At 34.8% G+C, this 12465-nt stretch overlaps 1 protein-coding gene across 15 annotated transcripts in view; it reads left to right on the top strand.

Annotated features, from left to right (window-relative positions):
* The window catches only part of ADGRB3 (adhesion G protein-coupled receptor B3), a 441482-nt gene that overhangs the window by 409803 nt on the left and 19214 nt on the right, over positions 1–12465 (top strand). For 7 of the 15 annotated variants that reach the window (XM_023922413.2, XM_023922417.2, XM_086876197.1 and 4 more), the window contains 4 exons: positions 6280–6375; positions 7716–7755; positions 10305–10948; positions 11107–11220. In XM_023922413.2, the coding sequence (XP_023778181.1) occupies positions 6280–6375; positions 7716–7755; positions 10305–10948; positions 11107–11220 (894 nt within the window). The remainder of the gene's footprint in view (positions 1–6279; positions 6376–7715; positions 7756–10304; positions 10949–11106; positions 11221–12465) is intronic. The other 8 variants (XM_023922418.2, XM_023922419.2, XM_086876198.1 and 5 more) reach the window with 2 other exon arrangements.

The raw sequence follows: 12465 nt of genomic DNA on the forward strand, positions 1-12465 counted from the left end.
CAGCTTCTCTAACCTGCCTAACCTGCTAACTAACCCCACATTTTATTGAGATGGGTTTGAGGGCAGTAGCGAAAAGCTGTGTTGGCAGGTCTGTGGTAATGGGGCCCTCCATCAAAAATGAGTGGGTGGAGCTGGACTGGAGAGTAGCTCCTGGTCCACAGGCATACCTATGTGCTAGTCATTTATCAGCTTCAGGTTATTTACCACACCAGTAAACCAGATTGTAATGTCCAGTATATTTCCCTGGGATGGACGAGTTATTTGAAAACCTCAGGACTGAAAAAAAAACCCAAAAAACAAGGAAGATGTTTCAAGAAAGGTTTATTGTCAATGCTGAGTAAGGAATCTCACACAGGGATTTCCCCTTTCACCACTGACACCCTTTAAACACTGAAATTCAGTATATTAATGAAAAATAATTATGACTGACATAATTTATTCAATTCTTTCTGCATTGTACCACTTTGCATGAGATTTATATCACTATCCTTCACAGTATGCATATGTGATTATCTTATCAAATAGTGAAGTTTTCAATTTTTAAAGAAAAAAATCAGTATCTTGCAGAAATTAGCACTTTACGTTGTACTGATTCCTTCTTACTTTAATCACACTGTTAGGGGAGATGAACTTTTATAATTCTTGGTTTCTAATCTTTCATACCTCACTTAATACCTTTTCTTTTTTCTTCCTTTGATTTCCTTTTGTTCAGGATAAAAATATGTGCAGAATAAGAGATAATACTCAAGAAAAATCTGTTTTATGTAGAACTGTCTTGCAATCCCCTTATTTTCTTCAGCAATTTCTTTCCCAAGATGATGCACATCTGGGAAAGAGGGTAGTCTCATCTGTAAATCTAAAAACAATCTTTTCATATATTCTATATATTTTAGTATAATGGTAAGACACTTCATCTATTTTCAGTAGGAAGAACAGTGGTTTCATACTGGTTTTCCTTTCTGTAAAATGTTTTTATCCCCTGAGATTTATTAATTAGCCTCGAAAGGGCAAACCACCTCCTACTTACTGTCCTAAGGAATCATTTTTATTTTAAAATATATACCTTTTGCTCGAGGTTGCATGTGAAACATTCAAAACTAAAGCAATATGAACAACATTATTTTTCACAGAGTCATAGAATATTGTCAGTAGGAAGAGACCCATAAGGATCATTGAGTCCAACTCCCTGCTCCTCACAAAACTACCTAAAACTAAACCATATGACGAAGAGTTGTCCAGACACCCCTTGAACTCTGGAACAAGTATGTTCCAGTGACCAACCACTGTCAGGGCAAAGAACCTTTTTCTAATGTCCAATCTGAATTCCCCTATTAATTTCATTTCCTCATGTTCTAATTCCATTTCCTTCAGTGCTAGTTCCATTTTCTTGTGTCTTTTGTAAGGATCCAGAGAGGCTGAAACATATACTTGGTTATCAGTCATTGATTTTGTCAAAAAAAGACCAAAATCTATGAGAAATTCTTACTATAACTTAGCATAGCACAGTATAATGTTTGTGTATAATATATATAATGAAATAAAATAAAATAAAACAAAACAAAAAAATAATCACACAGCTGTTAAGCTTGCATCAGTGCAGTAATGCAGAAGCTTATTTGGAAAAAAAATGTATTTTGACTGTTGATGAAAGATGAAAATCATCAGACATCTTGCAACAATGCCCTAAGCCTTGAATTAAATATGGATTTCCTATTCTAATGACAGCTTTTTGCTGCAAATGCTTCATTCCCAGGGAATGCTTCAATAATCCTGAATATCTCATAGAAAAGTTCTTGTCTGACCATGCTCACATGTAGGACTTTGGTGATTGAGGTGGAATTAGGCTTTTCTATATGTAAACTCAGTTTTAAGATTCATAGGATACCTTGACTGGATCCACTTTTAGCTCACTGTTTCTAATTTAAGCAATATGCAAAAATTTTGGATTATAAATATGTTTGTAAAGGAATCTTTTCTTTAGGTTTATATGTAGGAAATCAGCTAGTTATGGTTTATTTTGTTCACTGCTTGTTTAACAAATCACAGATATGTATATATATATATATATAATCTAACTGCGAAGAATCATTACTTAGTTTAACAACTAACAGAAGTTCCTCTAGCAAGTCAGTCTTACTAGTTACACATTGCAGTTCTAACATGGAAATTCTAGAAGGCATTTTATAAAGCAGCTGAAGTATTTATTTACATGGTATTTTTAAAAAACTACCTAGTGAGAAGACTTCCCACTGAGGCCCAAAAAAAAGCACCAAGGTTTGATAAGGTTCTGCCCTATCAAAGTGGAGGAGGTGTTTCTCCTTCAGCCATGACAATTTAGGCAGAAGTAAAAGTACAGAGCCAACTTATTCACTCATTAGTAGGTTATCTCCAGCCAAAATTATTCGAGTCGTATTGGTGGAAGACAAAGAAGCCTAGGTATATTGATGATTGAACTTTGTCGGACAGAAAACATTTAATCTTCTTTAGTGCTCCAGATTTCATTTGCAAACTGGTCAAAACACTTGAGGAATTAATTGAGGCAGTATTTTCCATATGGGAGAAGAACATTCATAGAAATTTCTTCAAGAATCACAAAGTAGAAGTTGATACACTTGAATCAATTTTGATTTCAAAAATGTGTATGGTCTGAACTTGTTTGGTTCAGTTTGCGGCAGCGAAGTCATAATTGTTTACTACACAGAAAGTGATGTAAGTTCAGTAAATTATGTTTCTGTCTGACTCTGGAGTCTGGCTTTCCAGCTCCAGAGACCTTCAGGTAAGTAGAGGCCAAGAGAGTGGCCATCATACAGAGTGGGCAATGACATCTTTGCGCTGCCTAGGTGCTTCCCAGATGAAAGAATTGTCTGGTACTTCTGGTTGTCTGCAAAAGCATTTAGATCTGCCAGTGCCTGTCAAGGAAATCCTGCCAACATATTTGTCACTCTTGATGATGGCTAGAAAGCTATCTCAGTTATAGCCTATAAGATTGATCTAATATTTATAGCATGCCAGCACAGGCAAAACAATAATTCTGACTGTCAGGGAAAAAAAAAAACTGGGGAGGAATATATCTCCATAAAATTCAAACAAAGAGGACAGCCCTACTTTACTATGCCTTTATTGTCATTACATCACAAAAAGAGACAGACTTCTACAATTATATATAAAAACCCCTTTTTTTATCTTAGTTGTATTTATATAAACATAAATTAAGGAAATGTTTGTTACTTTCTCTAACACTCTGCATTGAAGAACTTTTGTGACAGGGGCTGCATTAGGAAGCCAGAGATTTTCACCAACTAAGATGTACAGCTGGAAGAGAGCTAAGTGATATGTCATCTATTTCTGTCCACCATCAATTCAGTGTCTTTTGCAAGGACATTAAATCTTTCTATACTTCTATTTCCTAACTTCTAAAATTAATATGATACCTTTTAAGCATAAGACCTTTCATAGACTAATTGGAAATTTTAGAGGAAAAATGCATAGTTAGATATTATTGCTTTATTTTTCCTGGTTAGCCCAGAAAGCTTAGAGTTGTCCTTTTTTTTTCCCCTCACCTTGCTGTTTAAACACCTAATTAGGCATTGGAAGAGGGTGATGGATGTGTTACAGAACAATACAAGGGGTCAGCGCTGAAGCTTATTTATTTCAGCAAAACAGCTTGCCTGATCTACTTGAACACAAGATGCTTCAAAGCTGATTTGAATCACACTTAGTAACTTATGTTAATGCTAGTGATGGGAGGAATCCACATGTAATTTTTTCTTTAGCTGTGCTCTGCATAGTGGAGAGCATTTGGATTAAATTCATCGTTGGCGTCTAGAGCCCACATTTCAGAATTGCAGGAGAAAAATAAAAAGTACATGAGTAGGGCAAGGGTAAGTTATAAAAGCTTGGAGCTGGTTACTGTTGCTAAGGAAACTACTTCCCTGGTATCTGCACGTTCATCACATCTGTCTCTCCTTCTCTGCCTGACTTTAAGAAAATCTTGTAACTTGATGTTAAAAGGCATGGGCAAAAACAAGATTATGTTTCAGAGTAAAATGTAAAGACAGCACAGTCTTTACATACTCAACAACAATTTTGAACAAGCAGTTTAGAAGAGTAAGCTGGTATTTAGAAAGTTCAACCATTTTGATTCTGACTTGGGTGAGGATATCTAGAAATTGCAACATATGTCAGTATCATGGATAATGCTGCATTTGACATTCTGTTAACATGTTCAGATCATATGCTGCTAGCACTTCAGAAGCATTGTAAGAAAAATGCACATTTAGGAGGATCCAAAAATCAAGATCCACTGCTTTAATACAGAAGGCACTGAAAGTATGATATGAGATTCTTGAGATCTCTGGAGCTATTAGAACAGGGGAACCGCCATGAACAGAGTCTCAAAAATTAGGGGGCCCACTGCACAGAGTGCAATGAGATAAACAGTATGTTCTGAAGTAACAATGCTTTGGGGTCAAGTACCATATGCCTTGAGATGAGATTCAGCACAGCTGGGGATGCTTTGATGGAGGCATTTTTTATTATATTTTTTTGTCAAATCACTGTGCCAGTGCTTATCCAAGAGTATAAAACTCTGAAGTGTGACCTAACTTCAGCATTGATGAAGTAAGAGTAGACTTGGATTAAATTTGCAGCAACTGGGAGATGACAAATTAAATTAACATCAAACACATGGAAAACCAAAGCAAGTGTAGTGACCTAAAATCAGAATCTGAGTTTCAATACATCACACTTTAAATTACAATGTGTGGAAAGTCTCTGTGATTTGAAATCAATCCAAACCTTCCCACCTTGCTTCATTCTTCTTTCTGCCCTATTTTTGGCTCCCTCCACCTGCGACAGTCACTTATCAAGACTGCAGAACACTCTTATTCATTTAAGGGTTGAGCCCTTTAAAAAAATGCTTTATAATTAGAATCTTTTTTTTCATTTTTGCTTTTGTGATAGCTTCTAAACAACTCACATTGGAATATGATAAATTTAAAGGGGACAGCTTCTTATCAGCAACAATTGACAAATTATCTTCTTCTGCTGTTCACAAAATGTCCATGAGTAGAAGACAATTTTTTCCTTTTAATTATTCTGAATAAGACATCAAGTAATTTTTACAGATAATAAATGGAACTTAGTTTTTTATAGGCACTTCACTCATAGCACTTTTATATTCAAACAAGATATTGTATCACCCAACCAAGTTCCTGTTTTCCAAGCCACATATTGCAATCAGAAATATGATTATATATTTAATATAGATACTTTAATTTCTGGCACTAAAATTCACATTGTAAAACATTATATTCCAAAAGCTGCCTTGACATCCTTATTGTTGAGAGAAAACAGTAAAATATGTTTGCATTCTGCTGTCAGCAAACAGGAACTGGCTTTTCCTTTTCAATGTGCCTCTTCATTGAAGCACGTTTCTAACAGAATTGCTGAATAATAGTATTTTAGATATATCCTCTGTCCAAAATGAGTGTAAAAATAGCATTTCCTATAAAAAATGATTCCTCAAATATACTGTGTTTTAGGGACAAGTCTTCAAATTTACTTTATGGATCATATTAATACACAGTAATTTCTGATAACCTCCTTTTGTACTTTCAAGAAATTTTTCTATGTGCAAAAAGTCCACTTTTCTTCATGTGCTCACATTGAAGATATTTCACTCATCTGAAGAGTTTTACTCCTAGAAGAGATGCATTAGATTCCCTGTATGTGGAGTTAAAGATGATTATTTTAATCAGTAATATCTTTCAAATAGACTTACTCTTAAAAGTGCAATTAGGAGATTACAATAATTGTCAAGAACTTATTTTGATAACTGTCTGATTACAGTAACTGTAAAGAACTGTCTTTCAAGAGTCATACATTTGTCAAGAACAAGATACACTTTATCTTGCAATGGTTAGCATTATATCTATTAATCTCATTATCTGACCTCTACCAAAGAGAATAAGACAAAGCCAAATACTATCACCAAGACAGATTTGGCTTAAATACCATATAATCACTGTCTAGTAGCTAATTCTGTCCATGCATAAAACTCATTCTGTGGTCTTGATGTGATAGACTGAGAAATTTATAACAGCCACAAAGTATAACAAAATGTGTGAAATGACAGAAATAGGCATTTATGTTTATTGCCTCTGATTTATGAAATGGGCTAAAGAAAAGTCATGCATTGTATACCATATGATTTAATTTGATTTCTAATAGGAGTCTATGGTGTTACACAAGAATCAGTATAAGATATTTTTTTCACAGGTTCAAGATGCATTCAGATGTCGGCTAAGAAATTGCCAGGATCCAATCAATGCAGATTCTTCAAGTTCTTTTCCTAATGGACATGCTCAGATCATGGTTAGATTTTATTTTCTTATTTGACTATGAATTTACTGTTGCTAACAAAAAAAAAAACAACTTACTGCATTGTATGTGCCAAGTTTTCATAACTGAAATATTAATACCTAAGAAAAAGACTGTTTAGGTCATCATCTACTTGCTTAGCAAGTTTTACATTATTGGTGTGACTTTTTATTGGAGCACAGTGAATTAGTATCTTCTACTAGTGTTCTTTAGGACAAAAGATTCTTATATAAAAGAACAAAAAATAATTTAATATTATATTGTGACTTTTTCTAGTGTTGGTGTAAAGAGTACTGATGCATTTCCCTTCACGAGGTATTGAAAAATGTTCTCAAACAAGACAAGGAGAAAGTCATAGACATTCTACAAGGGGGATCTATTTAGTGTGTTAGATTAAGAGATAGTGAATTTTGCTAATATTATTATAAGGTAATATATTAAGACAACATATTGGTATCTTCACTTTAAATCAGTTTGTCATTGACTATAATAGGGTCAGAATCAGGCCCTAAAGACTTGCAAGGCTCAGCAAAAATGCAAGGTACAGCAAGAGGATGCCCTTCAAAATTATGACTCAGAAAAAAGAATTTAATGTTTGGACTTCACAAGCAAGAAAGAGATCAGTTTTACTGAACATTTAGCATGAAATAAACTTCTTGTGAAAATGAAAAGTAAATAAAATCTCTAACAGAATAAATAGTTTTGTTTAACTAGGAAAAGTGGGCTTTGATTTCCAACTGTTAAAATTCTTTCTTCGCTCTCACAATTAATTTTTGCACAATGAAATAAATAGCTGTTTTCAGGAAGTGCAAAAATTTTACATGATTACATTAGCAGCCAGAAATGACAGAATGTGTCATAACAAATAAGCACATTATAACAAATTAATGAAGTTTCAAACAGGATGGACTATATGAATTATACTTACAGTAATTTGTATTGCAGGCTATTGTTCATACTTCTTTTCATAACATTACCATGAAAACTTCTTTAAAGAAGATCCTTTGATGAGATGTAGAAGTTATTCTTCCATATACATTAAAAACTAGACACTGTATAATTTATTAAAATTATATACTCTACTTCCACCTATTTTATTTTATTTTTTCTGGTCAGGCAGCATACTTTGAAAACCACCCAGTTATACTTTAGGAAACTTTGTAAAGCTCTGCTGTTGTAAAACAATACACTTCACCTTCTCAGCAGCAAGAAACCACTTTTAAGAGACTATGACCCTGTAAGTAGGACATTTTGGAAGCGCTAGTTGGCAAAAGGTACTGTGGTGTATTGTTAAATTAATAATGGCTGTTCTGTTTCACTGTTTCTTGTTACAGACTGATTTTGAGAAGGATGTGGACATTGCTTGTCGGTCAGGTAAGAATACTGAGAGAGCATTTAGCCAACGAAAGGTAGTCTTGTACGAGCTCCTTGTGAAGTAAAAAACAGAAAAATATTGGAGTTTAGCTGTTTATAGGAAATATTTATTAATTTAAACAAAAGAAAACGTGAATAATTATGTCACTGAATGTATGTATGAATGTATGAACGTATGAATACATTTATTTAATTTTGTTACTAAGGCAATTAACTAGAATTCAGCATTTGGAAAGTGGTCAAAGGTGTGACTGTCTATTAGAAAGCAAATAGTTATGGAAAGAAGATAATTTTTAACAGATAAAGCTTTCCTTCCCTGGTACACAAGAAAATGTGAAAACATCATTTTGCTTTAACAACAAAATAAAAAATAATGTATCTTGACAGCTCTGTATATGAGGTATATAATGCATATCAGGACGCATTAATTTGTACTCCTTCTAAAGAAGGTGTGTTTTTTAGGACTCTTAAGTGAAATCAACAATAGTTTAAGGAAATTTTTATTTTATTTCATTGAGAAAACTTGTGTGTTTTTGGGAGGTATTTCAGTGGTGTGATATTTAATCAGTTGACTATATTTGTTTCCACATATTAAAGACAACACATTTTTATTTACTTGCCAGCCTTGTTTAAATAGTGCAATGTAAAATAAATGATCATTTAAACTCTATGGAATTTTTTAATCGAGGAGATGTTTCCAGAGGACAATTTTTCCTAGGGAAAGTCTTGCCTAAACACCCTCAGTTTTCAATAAAGGGAAAGAGAGAGTGTGTCCTCTCCACAGTGTGAGTCAGAGCAAAAGCCTGATTTAGCTGCTCTGCATCAGCCACCTGAAGGACACTCTCTTCACTGGCTGTGTGCAGAGCCAAGAAAGCTCATCTCATTAAGGTGAAGTTTGAGTTTCCAGTCACCAACCTTTAAAATCTGCCACTTGAATTTCTTGCTATATAGACTTAGTTCTTCCCTACAGATTAGTTTTAATATGCACATGTATTTTGGAGGAATCAGGATAGTACATTGTAACACAAATGACTGCATGTCACCATCCAATGCAGACTAAAATCCAGCATTGATCCATGTAGATCCCACTTCTTAACTGTGATAACGTAGCTCTGCAGTACAGAGGGTCTTGTCAGAGGTGTCCTAAAAGAGATTGACTCTCAATGCGGTTAGGAACAGGCTTTACTAGATAAGCATTTGAACTCACTTTCTGGTAATGAAGAATTTAAGGATAGATCAGTGTTTGAAATGTCTGAATAAGTGTCTCTGGAAACAATGAAGCAGCCACTGAATTCAGGTCTTTGTGCACATTTGTTTAGAAGCAAATTATTCTTTTCATAATGGAAAAACATGAGTTTAGTGTGAGGAAGGAGAGTCAGATGTCTTATGAGCTGCTTGCTATGGAAGAAGGCAGTGAACTGACAGGCTGGGGGATCTGGGTCATCAGAGCCCTTGGGCACCAGAAGAGATGTAAATGTAATACCTAGATACTTCAAGTTGTCTTTCTGTCTCAGCCTATGAACTGGGTTTCATTGTATAAGATAGCACTGGTGTGAATTAAAATATTTTCAGCCAGGACCAGAAAAACCATGCAACCAGCTAGAATAAGCCCAGTAATTGGTTACTTTAATTTCTTCTTTCTACCCTTTTTCTTTCATTACATATATTGGATTATAGACTTTTTTTTTTTTTTAAAGGAGAATAATTGTGATTAAATAGATGCTTTGCTTTTGAAGACATTCTTCAATGCTTCTGGAAATTTTGAATATTATGACAGGATTATTAACTTTTACATGTAAACCTCACCCCAACAAAAATTGCTGGATGTTGCTACAAGTTTGACCAGGAAGATCTAGGCTTAGAAGAAAAGTAGATTATACTCTGCTATAAAACATGTTTGTATTCTTTATAACCTTTCCAGATGCAGTAAAATATTTTTTCTGATACCAATGGAATTTCTTCCCAATGTGGTAATTCTTTTGTCACTTTTATTTAAAGCATAATTTAACAGAGAAGAGTTTTGAAGAGTCAGTGAAAAGGAACATTTAGGAGTTTAGGAGCACATGCTCATAGATATAATCTTATGGTAGGTCATTACCATGGATTGACAAAATGATTCTGCCTTACAATCTGTTTGACATTTTCCAGGAGGTTATGTGGAGTTAATAATGGCAGTATAGATGTCATAGTGTATTTTTTTGGAAAACCCTTAATGAGTTCCACATGGCATGCTTGTGCTTAAGCTGTAAGTCACCTAAGATCTATGTAAGTCAGTAGGAATAAATGAAGTGTTTTTAATTCATATAAATGACTGATGCTAGTCAGAGATCAAAGTCAGTTATACACAGTAGATTAAGAGAACAAAAAACCCAAAACCACAGAAAAGCTGTTCCAAAAACAATATTTATAAAATGAAAGTTAATAAGCAGAAAGAAAAGATTTTAGAAGATGCATTGGTAAAGGAAGCACTGCTAGATAAAGCCACAAGGAAAAGCAGTGTTAGGTTGATATGTTTTCATGCTGTAAGAATCCTGTTCTCTGACCCGCAGTTCTGCATAAAGACATTGGACCTTGCAGAGCAGCCACTATAACAGGAACACTTTCTAGAATTTCACTAAATGATGAAGAGGAGGAAAAGGGACCAAACCCTGAAGGAATGAGTTATTCAACCTTGCCTGGAAACATCATCTCCAAAGTCATCATCCAGCAACCAACAGGTCTCCACATGCCTATGAGTATGAGTGAACTGGCCAATCAGTGCTTGAAAAAAGACAACAGTGAGCTGCGGAGGACTGTGTATTTATGCACTGATGATAACTTGAGAGGTGCAGATATGGACATAGTCCATCCTCAAGAGCGGATGATAGAAAGCGACTATATAGTCATGCCCCGGGGCTCCGTAAATACCCAGCCATCACTGAAAGATGAAAGCAAAATGAATATAGGCATGGATACCTTGCCTCATGAAAGGCTGTTGCACTACAAAGTTAATCCTGAGTTCAATATGAATCCCTCTGTAATGGACCAATTTAATATCAATTTAGACCAGCACCTTCCCACCCAAGAACATATGCAGAGTTTGCCATTTGAGCCCCGCACAGCGGTGAAGAATTTCATTGCCTCAGAGCTGGATGACAATGCAGGATTATCAAGAAGTGAAACTGGATCCACAATATCAATGAGCTCTTTAGAGGTCAGTGGTGCATAAACAGATTGCATGTTCTGTTGTTCTAATTTGATGATAAGACAATAAATCGTGTCTTGTGTCTAAGGGGTGAAGCTAATGTTTTAATTCAGTATAAATTATTGTTTGGGATCATACACTGCTGTTCATATTTCTCTTATTATCAGAAGTGTTTATACCTAGAAAACAAGACTAAAGTTTCAGAGCCAGTCTGTATGAAACAATATAGTTCTGGAGATTTAACATTCCACACGACTGCCGAGGATTTCGTGACCTACCAGGTAAAGTCCACTGGAAAATTCTGTGTTGCTATGAGAAGAAAAACTATTCCTGCAAGATACAAGTGCTAATCATTGGCCCTACCTGCAAGCACATGCAGTTAAAAATATTGGCCATTTTACTGCTGACAATCATATCTGTCTCAGATACGATAGGTCTGATTTTGCTCTCATTGGTGTAAATCTTGGATTCTTCCATCCAATAGTTCACCATTTACTGATGAAGTTTTGTTTGCATGTGCATGCAGGCATTGGTACAACTGATGTGTGCAATAGGTACAGGTGGGCTTCGTGTGGAGTATCACAGATTTCAGTCAGATTGCAAAAGTGAACTGAAAAGCCTTTAATAAAAGACTTTCAGTTATTACTACAATCTGTCTGTGGGATTTAAGCATTTTCAAAGTAAAAACTATTGAAATAAATTGTTAAGACCTAAGCATCAAATACTGCCATTCTTATTAAGCTTTTACCTGTGAAAGCTGTGAAATGAGCTGGAGTTAATTTCATACTTGGAACTCCTTAAGAACTGGGAATATATTTCACCAGCATGTCAAATGTTGTGAAACATGGCATTTTGTGGGACAGAGACAAATAAGAGAAACATGGTACTCGTTCATCCTCTGGAAATTACACATGGAAAAAAATTCTGCTGTATGTGCAAACTTGAAGCCATTAGCTGTTACCCTACAATGTCTGGACCCGTCTGTGTAGGGAAACAGAGACTCAGCCTTATTTCTCAATGTTTGGATGCAACTGTAGCTGATTCTTCATAAATGGTGGACACTTATGGATATTTCTTTTAAAATGGAGTTGAAGTTTTATGTAGATGAAGTTTTATGAAGAGTTTGGGTGGAAGATCAGACTTTAGTTTCTTTTCAAGAAATACCTTTACAGGCTTTGAAAACAAAATATTTTCTGTGCTGTTTATATTGTGTGTGTGCTACCACAAGTTTTTACAAGACTTCATTTGACTTAAAAATTAATAGAAAATGAAGTGTGGGGATCTGCAAGGAATCAAAGATTACCAATGTTTTGGTTGTTGTTAAAGTGAATATGTATAGTCTCGAACAAATTTTGAAAATTATTTCTAAAAGATAGTTTAAGTGCTTGCCCTTTCAGTGCTCAGATAGACAGGCTCTTTCAAAGCAAGTCTGCATTGTTAAAGAAATTACTGCCCTCAGTATATTCAGGTATATTAGTTAGTAGATCTTAGGTAGCACACAGGAGTTCTCAAATTTAATGCAACTC

Source organism: Cyanistes caeruleus, chromosome 2 (assembly GCF_971803275.1).
Source record: "Cyanistes caeruleus chromosome 2, bCyaCae1.hap1.1, whole genome shotgun sequence".
NCBI classification, from domain to species: domain Eukaryota; kingdom Metazoa; phylum Chordata; class Aves; order Passeriformes; family Paridae; genus Cyanistes; species Cyanistes caeruleus.